The sequence below is a fragment of the Rattus norvegicus genome, chromosome 1 (assembly GCF_036323735.1).
Source record: "Rattus norvegicus strain BN/NHsdMcwi chromosome 1, GRCr8, whole genome shotgun sequence".
NCBI lineage: Eukaryota > Metazoa > Chordata > Mammalia > Rodentia > Muridae > Rattus > Rattus norvegicus.
The window spans coordinates 45,982,650-45,998,569 of NC_086019.1; the positions used below are offsets into that span (position 1 = coordinate 45,982,650).

The 15,920-nt window shown below is 48.2% G+C and overlaps 1 protein-coding gene across 1 annotated transcript in view; it reads right to left on the bottom strand.

Annotated features, from left to right (window-relative positions):
- Positions 1–14,272, bottom strand: part of Cnksr3 (Cnksr family member 3) — a 92,341-nt gene extending 78,069 nt beyond the window's left edge. Inside the window, exon 1 of the mRNA NM_001012061.1 lies at positions 13,702–14,272. Within this exon, the coding sequence (NP_001012061.1) occupies positions 13,702–13,753 (52 nt within the window). The 5' untranslated portion in view covers positions 13,754–14,272. The remainder of the gene's footprint in view (positions 1–13,701) is intronic.
- Positions 14,273–15,920: the final 1,648 nt, after the last annotated feature.

Consider the following 15,920-nt stretch of genomic DNA (forward strand, 5'->3'; position numbering starts at 1 on the left):
TGTCCAGTAAGCCTCAGACCTGTCTGGCCCCGCCTCCTCAGTTCTAGGACAATAAGCATACATCATCATGCCCAGCTTTTTATTTGAGATGAGGATCTGAACTGAGGTCCTCATGATTACAGGGCAAACTTTACTGACTGACCGTTCTCCCCTGGTCCCTCTCACACGGTGGTTCTCAGCCTTCCTAATGATGGGGCCCTACAATACAATCCCATACATCATGTCGACCCCCAACTATAAAACTATTCTCATTGCCCCTTCAAAATATTCTCATTGCTCCTGTAATTTTACTACTGTTGTGAATCATAATGCAAATATCTGTTTTTCCCGATGGGCTTAGGCAGCCCCTGTGAAAGGGTCATTTGGCGCCCAAAGGGGCCTCTGCCCATTTGAGAACACCTTTTAATGACACCACCATGCTGGGTCACAAACCTTGACTTCGGTCTGGGGTATGGCCTCTCCTCGGTTCTGCCCTAGTGAAGGGGCTCTACTATTCACAACTGCTCCCTCAGCCTCTACCCATGCCTCTCATACTAAGGGCTCCTCACTTTCCATAGCCCTGTCCCAACATCTTTCCCGACCTCTGTGTTATCTCATTATCTCATGATTTAAGAGCAGATGTTGTCAACAGCAGATGACCACAAATTATTCAAAAAAGACTGAAAAACATGTACCTAACCATGTATTCCACATATAATTCTCGGTGCAAAGGACTGGCATGCTACAGAGAGCTTCCATAAGCATCATATCACTGAGCAAGTGTAAGCTGCCTGGAGACAGGCTTCAGTTCAATTACAGTCCTGCTCCTATGCATACGTGCATATAGATAAATGTGTGCATACAATCTGTGTTCACACATATACTTTTTTAAAAAAAGAATTACTTACTTATTATAGATAAGTACACTGTAGCTGTCCTCAGACACACCAGAAGAGGGCATCAGATCTCATTACAGATCGTTGTGAGCCACCATGTGGATGCTGGGAATTGAACTCAGGACCTCTAGAAGAGCAGTCAGTGCCATCTCTCTAGCCCCCACATATACACTCAGCCTGTCCATTATCTATACATTTACAGATCAAACTGAAAAATTAAAATGACCCGTAATTTGTTGAGAGTAGTCTCAAAATTTTTATCATGGAGGAGTGGTACTCCAATTTTGTTTTTAAATACTGAGATCGGTATTTCCTGGTTCTGTTTGCCGATTCAGAGCATTGTGAGGGGAAAAAAATGGTGATTTAATCCAATAACGACCCCATTTAGTTGCCCCTAAGCATAGAAATATAATACAATTTAAGTGTCACCTAAAATTTCAAAATACAGATAGAAACAGCTCCTGCTGGGGGCCACGACTGCATATCCAGGACTCTGGAGATAAATTGAACCAAGAAAGCCCAGCGCCCGTATCTTCACTGAGTAACAGCTACCCAGAGGTCCTCTGGGTCCACCCAGGCAAGGGTGAGCCATCTTATCAATACTGGCATGCAAATGTTGCATCTTAGAAGTAAGGGAAATGGGTACACCAGGACGGACTGCAGGTTAAAAAAAGAGGCACTTAACCAAAGAATTACTGCATAGGAAGCCAGTTTACTCAAAAACAAAACCAAAACAAAAACACCAACAGTTTTCTTAACATTGGGAAATACCAACCACATACAGATTTCCAGCTGTTTTCTTTTGAAACAACATAAAACAGAAGTCCAAAGACTCGGAGGTTCAGGTCCGTAATCAGAAGAAACGGAAGAACGTGTGTTGTGCCTGGGTTTGCTACAATCTCCACTATGCCATGCTGTCTAAGACCCCAGCTCCATTTCTAACATTGCACCTCACCCTACAGTATCTGAGTTTGAGACTCTTGGTGCAAAGCTCATGCATGACCCAGTCTCCGGGGCTCACTTCGGTGTGGCCCTCTTCACTCCCGCGGCATCTAACTGATCTGGGTCTAAACTGAGATAAAAGAGCTTCTTGGGTCTAGCATGGCAGCACCTAGTCGGCCTGACCTACACATAACAGTGAGCCCTTTCTCAGGAAGGGGCTGAAGCTGCGCCTCAGTGGCCATTTACTTGACAAGAATGCACAAGGTCCAGGCTTCCATCCTAAGCACCACTTAAAAAAAACTAAATAAATAAATAACTTAAGTGTTGTGTTACACATCTGTACTTCTATCTAGGAGAAGGAAGCAGCAGGCCTATAAAATCCCCCCCATGTCCTAGGTTCCCCCATGGAGCAACGCAGAATCACAACCAATGGGTGCAGACTGTACATGGGACAGAGTTGCCAGCCGGGCATCCGCTGAGACGAAAGCCTTACCTGCCCCCTGCACACCCATAGAAAGAGCACTTAGGAACTCGGGCCCAGTGACCCACATACTTAGGCATGTCAAAAACCGCCCTTGCTAGAGTTCTCCTTCTTAACCACTCATCCTGCATCAACCTAAAGACACCTTGTCAGCAGGAATTATGCAGAGGGACTGACTAGTGCCATTCATTCCTGCTTGGCCCCTCTGAAAAGGGATGGACTGAAATGTTTCTGGACTTATCAGCCCACACCAGAATCACCTGAAGATGCAGTTTGGGGGCCTGACATGCGACACACCCCCAGGTGATGCTGATCTAAGCAAGCTGTTTCCAGGACAGTGGGGTTTAGATACTGGGAGGGTGCACAGGTGCCTGGCTAGGGAAGGGTTTCTTCATCCACTCACTCAGAAGACAATGGGGAGGGGAGAGGGGGGAGGTAAGGAGAGGTGGGGGAAGGGAAACTGGGGGAGGGAGAGGGGACTGGGAGGAAGGAAGGGATGGGGGCTTCGATCAAGATGTAATTAAAAAAAAAAAAAGACAATGATCATATATCTGCAGGCACCAGGCATGGTTTCCTGTTCGGAAACAAACAAGAATAAAGACTTTTTTCTCCACAGAGAGGTTTGTCTTTACTGTTGCCTTTGTATAAAGTGCTTCAGGCTGGTTGGGTGCTAGCTCGAGGTTTAAGCCTCCTTATCCCCTATGTCGTTAGGCATCTTGCTAGTGGAGAAAAGGAGGTATGCTTTTGATGCTCATTTAACCGTTTTAAGCTTCAGGGTATAGACAGAGATCTTCGGAAATGCTGCTCACATATGATCGTCTGTTCACAGTTAGTGACAGGCTCCTGTCGGAATCCATGTCAAGATGGTGCTGACAGCTCCAGCGAGTGCTGGGGAGCAGGTTCTCCCAACACTCCCTGCTCAAACTCCTCTGCCACATACATCATGCTCCCACAGGCGTGCTCCAGACTCTCCTGTTGACACTGTGATCTGAAATTACCTGAGGAGCTCAGGTGATGGCTCAGTCTGTAAAGTGCTCCCCTCACAAGCGTAAGGACCTGCAACCTACAGTAAAAACACAAACAGCCAGGCACGGTGAGATCCCCTTGTAGCTGCAGCAGCAAGCAGACAGGCAGGACCACAGATCCCCTGGCGGGCAGGCGGGCGGTAGGTAGGTAGATAAATGTGAGGAGCAGTGCCTGCCATTATCATCTGACCTACACACAGACACACGCACACATGCACGCATGCACTCACACTCACTCACTCAGTAAAGCATAAACACATGCACACATACAAACCCATGCTCCTCCCCAAACACATCGGAGAAAACGCAAGATTGTTCAATTATTACATACTTAAGTTGGAAGTACACATTCTCTCTCAGTTGGAAACACACACACACACACACACACACACACACACACACACACACACACACACGCCAACCTGAAAAGCATTAACTTTCCCTGTACGGCAAACCCCTTAAAACAGGAAATAGATTGCTTCCTTTCACTGCAACCCTTTCCTCAGGAAAACATGACTCAGGTGACCATATTGCCTCCTTTCGATAGATAACACAGGGGTTTTCCATCAGGAGAGTGCCGGTCTTCTCAACTCAAGGCGACCAAGAACTGGGTCTAAAAGGGAACTTGCTTTCAGTCCCCTCCCTGCTTGCCTATTGAGAAGTGAGATATTACATGTTTATAAAAATGTGCTCAACTCCTTGCTTGCTGAGGATTTCCCAAAATACCATCTATTCAGCCTAAAATGGTTCTGTTTTCTAGAGTAAAAATTAGGACAGTCCATCGTCTGGGCAAAATATCTTCAGTCAGGTCTGCAAGTTCCTGTACTCAAGTATTTCAAAGTTTTCAAAGGCAAAGCATTCTAATTTCTCCGTCTATTGATCTGCAACTTAAAGGGCTGCTTTGTCCCAGTAAACACATCTGCATCTGCCCTCCTGGGCACAGGTTAGAAACTGTTCAGTTAGCCATTTGATGTCAAAGAAAATGAACCAGGCTAAGCGCACTTTTCATAGAAACTCTATTCAAAGAGGAATGCGCAAGTTCAGACACTGGAGCTGGTGCAGAATGCGCCAGAAAAGAACAATGACGTGACCAGAGCATGTGAAGGCAATGAGACAAAGCTAGAATGGCCAGCTCACGTGTTGAGAGAGGAATCAGGACGGGGGGGGGGGGGTGCAGAGGATGCACCTAACCCCGGTAGGAGAGAAAGAACTTGACAGGCGCCCCAATTTCAAACGTGGTGTTCAAAGCACTGAGATTTAAAGAGATGGATGGATTGGCTTAAACTTGACTTCAGAGTCCAGCATGACCCACATCACAGTCTAAAACATTGTCCCCAGAATACGACAACATAAGCAGCTGTATTCCAAGTTCACTGCTGTGGCAAGAAGCCAGAGTCATCTTTCAGGAGCCACCTCAGACAAGGCCACAGATGGCCCTGCTTTTCATCCCAAGGACAAAGTTTTCTGGTACCTGTCCACAATGTACACAAAACCACATGGCCTGACCTCTTTTCTCTCTCAAGGCCCCTTTCCCACTCCACCTGCCATACTGTCATTCTTCCTCCACCATCCTTCCACCACCCTTCCTTTCCTCAACCCTCCCCTCCCCCCAGCAAGCTCACTCGCTCCACAGGGCCCTGGCACAAACTGCTCTCGCACATGATGGTCCTCTCCCTATTCTGTCCACAGCCAGTTCCTTCCTCTCATTGACGCCTGTGTGACACTTTTTCCGAAAGGCTTCTGTGAGCACAGCATCCAAGGGAGCCCTCATCTGTCCGGTCTCCTCCACACCTCTGCTCTGCTCCACACTTAGCATGGATGTCTTCTCCTTCACCTGTGTAGTGGTGCTTGTCTCTCACGTCACATTCATCCAGCTAAGAGCAGCCGGAAGCCTGACCCAGAGCACCACCTGGAACTCCATACTTCCTCATGAATCACCATAGCTCCATAGCCATGGGCTCCCCTTCAGCAAACTGAAGCGACCCACGACGAATCACTGTGAGAGGAAAACCTTTATCTGTGTCAAATGTCATCATCATCATCATCATCATCATCATCATCATCATGCAATATAGTTTCAAAATGATTCACATATCCATTACATTGTATATTATAAATAGTCTAAGGGCCGTTGAAAACACAAGGGGAGGACCCATGTAGGTGCCATGCAAACACCATGTTTTTACATGAGAATGAGCCTCCAGACCTGTTAATATCCAGGCATCCTAGAACCAAACCCGTGCAGACAGAGGTGGGGTCCCATTTGTTAAGTTAATTTGAAGCACATCTTCTTACCACACCGTAGACAGTCACCCCGGTAAGAGCTACCACTGAACGGTTTCCAAACAAGAAGCCACCCCACCTGTTCGTATCCCATTCTTCCCAGAGGATGTAAGGAATCCTCTCAAGAAAGGAAAGGGAAGGGACCGGGAACAGCAGAGGGTAAAAAACAGCTGACAAGTCCACTTCACTTGCCTCCTGTTCACCAATAAAAATAGATAAACAAATAAAAAGCAGGCTGTCCTGTTACAAATGATTATGAGACATGGGGGAGGTGACAGTCAGCCACAGGGGGATTGAATATCTAAATAAAAATCATCCATTATACGCCATTCATTCGCCGTGAAGCGTTATGAATTAATAAGTAGTAAGTGTGTGGATATTTATACACCTCATGCCATGCTAAGTGTTCTCCCTGGACCGTATCTTTTCATTCTAAAACCCTAGGCGTTGCTTACGATCTGCCCCTTTTCTGAGATGGGACAGCTAACTATACAGAGGAGCTTGGCAAAATCATGTGACAAAGCTTTCCAACATCTGTGTGTCAGACGTAGAATTTGAGTCTGATTCTCCCCTTCAAAGTCTCTGCATCTTCAGTCCCTCAACTTGCCCAACCTTCTCTCCCGAGGCGTTGAGTACACTTCACGAAGCAGCTGGAGCACGGAGTAAGCCCGTAACAGCCTCGAGCATTGTTTAAGAAAGTTAAACACCTAAGTACAGATGTGTGCGATGCTACCAGCCGCATGTGCTGACCATATCACTCAGACAAGGAGGGTGGCCTTCAACATAAAAATAAAATTAGTTTGGGGAATGTAGCTCAGTATCTAAGCATGCCTGTGGCCAGGATTGATTCCCACCATTAAAAAAATAAGACAAAATAAAATAAAAGTAACACGCACAGTTAAGAAAGCCAGAGGAGAAATGGTTTATTCCATCTCACAACAGAGCAAAATCAAGACTTCACTAAGTCCCAACTCCTAGAATGTGAAGTTCCTAATGTCAAGAATTCTAAAGCTCCCTAAAGTCGCACCTTTCTTCCCACAGTGCTGGCTAGAAGGAATCGGACATTCAGTCCCAGAGGACTGGCAGAGGAGCCAAAGCCTGTCAAGGCAGACGCCGGCCTCCAGATCTAGGACAGCTCATCTAACTTGCAAAGCCTCAACTCAGCACCCGCAGAGATGTGTGTGAAAGGCCTGTGAAGATGGCGAAAGAAAGGAACCAAGAGGACTCTGCAGAGCTCATGTAAATAAAACACTTCCTCACGCAAGCCCAGAAAACAGCTAGCCCAGGGGGAAACCTCCAGAGAAAGCAGAAATGAGAGAGAGAAAGAGAGAAAAGGGAGGCGAGACCACAAAGGCTCACAGCTGTGATGAGCACAGGAAGAGGAGGCACAGCCATGCTGGGGAAGGCGCACAGCCATGCTGGGGAAGGCCCACAGTTCAGCCCTCTGAGGTGAGCTTAACAAGTGAGTCTCTGAAGACTGAGGCTGCACTGGAAGGAGTGCCCTTGCCCCCTCTCCAACCATAAGAAACTCAGGGCAGCTAAGCTTAGAACAACACAGACTTCTAAATTTTGAAAACTGTTCTGGTTATTTATTCCAGCGATGACTTTCAACTTTCTTCCCTCCAACAAGACACAAACACCCAAATCTCAAAGTCAGCTACAAGGGGTCGGCTCTACGTCACAGTGTAGAAGATACGACTGGCCAAAGGCCCACTTTGTCCTAAGTACTGCTGAGTCGCATGAAAATAATCTTCAGCCACAGTGATACCGCCCCTCACAGCACCTCATCCTAAACAACACCCATAAATAAACAAACACACAAACAAACAAAATCCAAGGTCGTCATGAGCATTCTGAAAGTCCCGGAGGAGAGAGAATCACAGAGGCTCCGGTACTTAGCTGAGAGGTACCTGTGCTGTTGCTAGGTGATGCTTATTAATAGAGGCCTTAAGGTGCTTTCCCCTTAATGCGTGGCCAAGTCAAGCATCCTCAGACGAAGAGTGAGTACTCATAACTCAGGCACAGGGCTTGTGTGAAGACCAGCAACCCCCAAGGACAGGGGCAGCCTTCCAGCTAAGCTTAAAAACATGTTCTCAGCAGTGTGCTACAAGAGGGTTCCTCTAACTGTAAAGGGCATGTGATCTGGTTAAAATTCTGACATGGTAGGCCTGGAAAACCCAGAGGTCAACGGCAGTGTTCATGGACCAGATGTCAGGTGGGTGTGGGTAGAGACAGGAGGGCCATTTTAATATTATGCTAGCTATAAGTTGAGTTGCTATTAAAGCAGGGGCCAAGGAGCCTGGTAAGTGGCTCAACTGGGTGAAAGTGCTTGCCAATCAAACATGATAAGCCAACCTTGAGCCCCAAAAGCCAAGTGAAAAAAACAGGCATCGGGTTGTGCACATGTGAAACCAAACTAGGGAGGCCGAGCCGGGAGGGTCTCTGGGGCCAGTTGCTCAGCCAGCCCAGCTGATACATGAGCCCCAGGTACTGGTAAGAGATCTTGTCTCAAAACACAAGTCAGAGAGCACCTGAGGAATGACATCAGAGGTTGACTTCTGATCCTATGTCCACAAGAACGTGCACACACTCACATACACACACAGAGGAAGAGAGGAAGGCAGACCAATTGTTCGCCATATTCACAAGGGGCACGCATCATCATCTAATCTAGAACCCTCCTGATAGGCTATAAGAGCTGCCGCAACTCTGACCCGTTGGCAACCGGCAGAGAAGTCTCTCCTGCATGGTCAGAATCCACCACAGGAGACCTCACTGCTCACCAAACAGTTCGTGACCTGAAGCTACAGGATGAAGAGAAGGAAGCAATAAAAACATGGTATAGCAATTTATGGAACACTTGCATAAGATCACACAGTCAGAGACAAACCGGGAAGCCAACCGAGCCCACGCTCCCCGCCACTCAGCTCCTCTGGCTGGCGAGAGGCATCACGGAGATGAAGAGAAGGAGGCTTCAAAGCACACCCTGCTTGTAAACCCATGACCCTGAGCAAACCGTCTTCCTGCCTCCGTTTCTTTAATATGAGCTAACAATGGTACCTACCTTGATGCTTGGTTGGGTTTTCTGAGGATTCAAAGAAAGGTGTCTAAAGCAAGCTCTTGGAACAGAGTGCCACACAATAAATGCTCCATTTAATGCTTTTCCAATATGGTGATTAAGAAGACTTTAATGCTGGAGCCCAGGAAATCAGAGAACCAGAGAGGGGGATGTATATTCAGAAAGAAGTTTCTGGACGTAGGGTAAAATGATGAGCCTACAGCTCCCCATTCTAGTGACCACAGAGGCTAAAAGAACAGGTACACCCTCAACTGGACTGGGCCCTCAACTGGGCAAAACCCTGGCCCCCATATGCTGCTGTTGGGAGAAATGACAGTGCCCAACAGTGTGAGATATCACACTCCGGTTGACCTACAGTGTGACGCCCTTCCATGAGCACACAGTGAGACCCTTTACGGTTGCCCATATGCTGCATGCTCAGGCATTCCGGGAAAGAGTGGTGGACAAGCAAATGCCCCCAGTGCCACCCACCTTCCCTCTCAGCCTTGGAAGGGAAGAGCCCCCTTCACTGTCTGATGGTGGGGAGACAGTGGCTGAGGCCAGCTAGCAAGGGCACTGGCTGGCAGGTAGGAGTTCTGACAGGAAAGGTGTCCCAGTGTGCTCACTCAGTACCACACTGACCAGGAGCTGCCAGTTCTCGATGATCATAGCCAAGGAAAGGACAGGAACGCTGGGCAAAGCAGCATCTCCCTTCTTGACCACATTGCTCAATAGTGTGAAAGCAGAAACACAACTGTGGGCAGAAGCGGATTACAAAACTAGTGTTTAAACCAAGCTTTGAGACAAAGACCTCGTCTATTTTAAGGTTCTGAGCTGAGGATACTCGAGAGAAATGAAAATATAACAGCAGAGCTGGTCTGTAAGTAGGAAACTGACTCATGCCCTACTTGGAGTCCATCTATGGCCGTAGGTTATATTCCATGTTCAGTGCCATGTGATATCCACTCACACTGCCTATCAATGATCTAGACTCCCTTCCTTCCTAACCACCGCATTCCAACTTTTTATCGCTACAATGTTCCCAAACTGGGCACTGAAAGTCTGGCACAGTGGGAGAGCACTTGCCTACCACTGATGAGGCCCTAGGTTCAATTCCCAGCACCACACATAAACACAAAAGGCAGTCAGCTTCCTCTCCAGCCTAGAGAGACTGGACTTGGTTTCACAGGGAACTATTTTTTAATGTGCATTATTGTTTGGCCTGCACGTATGTCTGTGTGAGGGTATCAGATCCCCTGGAACTAGAGTTACAGATAATCATGAGCTGCCATGTGGGTGCTGAGATTGAACCTGGGTCCTCTGGAAGGGCAGCCAGTGCTCTTAACCACTAAGCCCCTCCAGCCCTTCACAGGGAACTCTCTAAAGAGTAGGAGTCTGGGCTGTCACTGGGTTTGACATTAAGCCTGTTCTTCCGGCATGACACAGGAAGAGCCTGGGACAGCACAGCCATCCACGCTGAGGTACCACAGCACATGATACACCGCATATACACCGCACATACACCGCACATACACCGCACATACACCGCATATATACCGCATGAGGCCAGGATGGCAGAAGCCCCTGGGCTGCCCAACCTCACTCTTATACAAGAAAAAACTAAAACTCACAGTTGCCTAACCCACTGGTTTTCTGTTGTGGGGCTGCCTCTACATGCTATAAAATTTGCAAAAAAAAAAAAAAAAAAAGAGGAGGAGGAGGAGGAGGACGAGGACGAGGACGAGGACGAGGAAAGAAAACACCATTAGCCAAGTTGTTTGGCTGGACGGGTACCATGAAGTAGGCATTCATCTCATATATTCTTTCTGACACAGAGAGACCATGTAGCATAAAATACTTGTAGGCTGATGGCGCTCTTTCACTAACACAGGGTATTAATAAATTACATCATGAGAACAGTGTGTGCCTACTCCTAAGTGTGCTGAAGAGTCTTGGTGTGTTATCTGCATTGCCCTGGGAAGGAAATCCTGGGAAAATGTATAAAACAGCATCTAAGCACTTCGTTCAAATACTGTTCACCAAGTGGCTGGGTGTCACAAGTTTATCATCTCTGTGCCTCGGTTTCCCCAAGTGGCGAGTGAAATGGCAGCTCCTGCCTCAAAGGTGATAGTATCCATTACATGAGCCAATGCTTGCCCGATACCCAGCCCTGCACCTGAGACTGTCAATATTTACTAGGCATCTATTCATATCATGGTAAAGCTGGCGACGATGTAGCCAAAAGTTAATAGTAAAAGCCAGATGGGTGTGTTTATCCAGCACAGTGCATTCTTTCTTAGCATGACTCTTGTAATATTTACACAAGCGCACACGCTGTTGTTGTAGCTGATTATAGCTGATGCTTTTGACAGTGCTCCTAACTGCCACAGCCACAGAAGAGCAAGAGGGGCAACATCTATCTACATGACAAGCTGCTTTTCCTGGGGGACGTAGTCATAAAGAGAGAGCAGGGCCTGACTAGCGAGACAGCTAAAAACAACCTGCTAAGCTCACAAGGTCAATACCTGTGCAACATGATAGCAAGAAACCTTCACTTAATAGATCATGCAATCTGGGAGAACATGGCCTCTTGCCATTCAAGAATTCAGCAAGTATTCCCACCCTTTGTTTGCTTGTTTGTTTGCTTGTTTGTTTGAAGATTCTAACACGAAGTATCCAGGTCTTCCTAGGATGCTACCAAGTGCCACCACAGATATGTAACCTAAAAAGAGTGAGCATCCAGGGTCCTGAGCCACTCAGGGCCAGGCTGCTCTCCTTCAGGGCAGCACAAAAGTTTTTCTAGGGGCTGGAGAGATGGCTCAGTGTTTAAGAGCACCGACTGCTCTTCCAGAGGTCATGAGTTCAATTCCCAGCAACCACATGGTGGCTCACAACCATCTGTAATGGGATCAGATGCCCTCTTCTGGTGTGTCTGAAGACAGCGGCAGTGTACTCATATATAATAAATAAATAAATCTTTAAAAAAAACACAAATAAATAAATAAATCTTTAAAAAAAAAAGTTTTTCTAAATGAAAGCAACCTCAACCAAGCCATAAGGCCAATATTTAACAACATTTCTTCCTTTTAAGTCAATAATAATAATAGGATGAGAATTAACATTTTCTTTCCATCTAAGAGAAGATGAAGGGAAAAACAAAAGGAAGAGAGAGGTCTGCCTATCTGAGGTCTGCCTGTCTGTCTATCTCCTATGTGCCTGTTACCACTTTTCTATTACCTTATCAAGTCTGGCAGAGCCACAGGAAAGCCAGCATGATCCTCTGTCACCTCTTCATGAGACTAGAACAGTACCATACAACAGAAAGAGAACGTGGGCCACAAGCCTGAGCCATGTTACCACAAACTGTAGAGGCCATAATTAAGAAAATAAAAAGTAAATGGCTGGAATTCATTTTAGTAGTAATTTTTATTCAAAATACCATCTCGTCGATACGCAATAAGTATGAAAAGTGTTAATATTTTCTACTCCTTCACACCGATTCTTCAAACACCCTGGGCATTGCATACGCAGTACCTGGCAATTATGATTAGCCACAGGTCAAGGACTTGAGAGGAAATGTAGCTACTGGCTCAGCAGGCTCTGAGGACCCCTCAATGGTGGTGGTACAGTCACACACGCCATCTGCTTCATCTCAGCAAGCTAGCCAGAGCACCTGGTACTGTCTTCAGTACAAGTTACACTCAAGTTAAGGGAACGGGCTTAAAATAACTTGTCTACTGCTGCTAACCGTGTGGTTTACTGCTCACCCAGCCAGTGTCACCAGGGCCAATGTATTCACTCTTTTCACCATGACTTTACTTTTGAGAGTCCTGGAAAGTCTGGACAATGGAAAAACTACTTCCTAAGACAGTATTCTGTGTTTTCCTCCGGAGGAGCCAGGGATAATGGGACATACACCAGACACTTCACTGCTGGGACAGCCCCTTCCAGTGACCTATATATGACTCTGGCTTGAGAAATGACAGGATGGGGTTTCCACTGTGCCACAGCCATGGGTAGGGCAGTCTGAAAGATGACCTGAACACACCGGCATCACCTACTTCACATCTGCGGAGATGGACAAAGACAGAGCAGTTAGCCAAGTGTGAAGCACACTACAACTCCTGTGACTTATTCTTCACCTGGAAGACCAGCGGGGGGGTGGGGGGGGAACCGCGGGGTGGGGGGGGGGGTCTGGATAACTTGAAACAGATGTTGAAGTGAGGAAGTGGGACCCCTGAGACTCCAGTGGTTGATTTCACGAAAGGGTGAGGACAAAGAGAGTTGAGTACCTCTGGCAACTGTCCCTAGCAATCATGAGAGACAAGATAAAGTAACAGGGACACTTCCACTCCTGCTGCACCGCCCAGCACCCACTGGTTTCCTCTTCCCAAGAACTGTACAGAACCGGACTGTATGCAAGACCCTCAGCTCCCTCTCGGTGCTTAACTGGCCTCAAATGCTGCGCCCTTGGGGGTCCTGGCACCTTCAGAGCTGAGTCCCTGCCTCTGCGGGAGTCCTGGCGCTAAGGTTCTCACAGGCGCGAAAGCCAGTTCGCCCTCTCCAACCCAAACAAACAGGCTAGGCTGGCCGCAGGAGTCTTGGTCTACCTGCCCATCTGCCGGGTCACGCCCGCGGATTGCTTCTGGCCCGCAACCTTTACTAGATCCAGGGGCAGTCACCCACACAAAGACGCCTTGTGCCTCTGCGTTTAACGACAGGCAGAAGTCTCGGGCACCGTACCGGAACAGAGCAGTGAGTACCCTGGCGCCAAATCCCTAGTCCCACATTCCCAGGCGATCTTCCCATCCTATATAACTCCCTGGCTTAAATATGGGTGTCCCGTCGACTGCACACAACGCGCACCCCCACGAAAAGAAAACGATCGGAGCAGGCGCATCAGAAAGGGGCGCATAAGCCGCTCCGCAGAAGTTTGCTTTGTCGCCCGCAGGAGGGGCCGAGCACCCCAGTGCCCAACTCTTGGCCCGCCCCAGCTCCCCGGCTGCAGGACGCCGGGGTCCTTCACGGCCCGCTCACCTCTAGTCCAGTCCACCACTTGTTTGGGGCTCCACTTGGTCACGGGCTCCATGGTAAGATGCTTCTCTACCCGCTGGGCTGGGGAGTCGACGGCGGAGTCCTGAAACTTGCGCCCGCAGTTGTCCCTTGCGTGTCCCGGGCGTCCGCTCAAGCCTGCATGGCCGCAGTCAGCCAGCCATCGCGCAGCGGCTCAGCGAGGGGAGTGCGGCCCTGGGTCCCTACGTACGGGACAGCTGTGTCCGGTACGGCTGCTCCCCGCAGCTACCGCCGTCCAGCTGCAGTTCTCCCCCACGCAGCTCTGGGATACAGCTGCTTCTCCGTGACCACCGCAGCAGCGGGCGCAAGATTGCAACCTCAGACCCCAGGCCCGGGGCTGCTCAGGCGTGGAACTCTCCTGGCCGGGAACTTCTAGGTCGGCTGGCCCTCCGCAGCCCCTGCGAGCTGTGTCCGCTCCCGAGGTCCTCACTCCGCGTGCGCCGGTGCCTCGAGCCTTCCCGCCAGCGGGTCCCACCTCCTGCGCCACCGTCGCGGGCCGCCCGGGAGGGGAAAAACGCAGAGCCTGCGCGCTCGGGTAGCAAAGTTTCTGCTCCGCTCGCTGCTCCCGGAATAAGAGCGGGGGCGGAGCGGAGCGGGAGCAACACGTGGGAGGGGGCGGAGCCGAGTGGGAGCAACACGTGGGAGGGGCGGGGCCGCGATGACGCGGACTCCAATTGCTTTCCCTCCTGCATCCCAGCTTGGGACTCCCCGGCTCTACTTTTCCTTTTCAAGGAGTGAGCTGTAGCTGCTGCTGGAGTCCTGGAGAGCCGCTTGGCTCCCAAGAGGTCCCAGTTTAGTGGCAGCCGAACCATCTGAATCCTGTAAACAGTTTTTTTTCTTTGTTTCTTGGTTGGAGATGTGTACGTTCTTGTTTTAAAAGCGTCAAGTCGCTATCTCATTTAGCCATTCAGGGGTCTTTTAAGTTTCCTAAAGTAGGCCAGTTGTGCTTTGGACAAAAGGACGGCGGTATACCACTGCTCTCAAGGCCGCTACATTGTATCAACTCTTCGCTCTAATAACACTAGAACGGCAGCTCTTCGAGTTGTGTTTTGCCATAATGCAATAGTCATATTTTCAAAATGACCTAATGCTCGATTCAGATTAGTCATTAACCCTAAGGCGAAATTTGTCAGTGAGCCAAAAAGAAAAGAAAGAAAAAACAGAACCTTATCCAGTTTCAGTCTCTGACAAGAGAAGGAAAACCCTTTCTGTACTGCAAGCCTCAATTTGGAAACAGGGCACCGGTCTGGGGAAAACCCTATAACCTGTGTTTACCTCCCTCCTGCCCTCCTTGCTTTCCCTCCCACACACAAGCAGACACTCTTAGGGCCCCTAGTGAGTCTTCTTTCAATTATAGTTATTGATTCCCATCTTCCCCTTGGCTACTATTAACCCTATCCAAGGAAGAGGCTGCTTGGTATTTGGGTATATTGAGCTGGATCTGTTCTTCCTCTTCCAACTGCTTAGCTTCTGGCGTAAGGGAGTGTTTATTCATTCAGTAAATGCCTGCAGTTGCCTCCCCTGTTCTAAACACTGCGTTCCTATTTGCTCTGTTAGGATAGGTGTTCTTTATTACACGTGAGACTCGCCACTAGTACCCAGATCTCTGTTGTACAGTGAGCGTTCTGGGTGTATAGTGTACAAACTGTCTTAGCCCTCCTGTGCAATTTGTCTATGCAACAAAAGACATACAAGTACCAAAAATAGCGATTTTTTTAAACAAAAGTAATTAATTACCCAACCCAGAAACTTGACAAAGACTTTGAGAAGATTCCTGGTATTTGCCCTCTTTTAAAGAAATGATCGGGGTTGGGGATTTAGCTCAGTGGTAGAGCGCTTGCCTAGCAACCACAAGGCCCTGGGTTCGGTCCCCAGCTCCGAAAAACAGAAGAAAAAAAAAAAAGGAAGAAATGATCTTTGACACCTGTCTTTCCTTAACCATCTTTAATGGCCTCCAGAGTGAAGAACCGTCTTGACCTTTGCACAGTGGGAACTATGCCTACAGTTTTGAAAACAACTATATGATTAGGATGACCAAGCAAGTAACTCATCTACAAAACAGTGCTGCCTACGAAAGGGGACACAACAATAACTAAGTTGATAGACTATGAATCTGGCCATATAACTCCTGGATCACAAAGAGAACCAAATGCTATATCAAACGATTTTGCTGTAGAATTTTA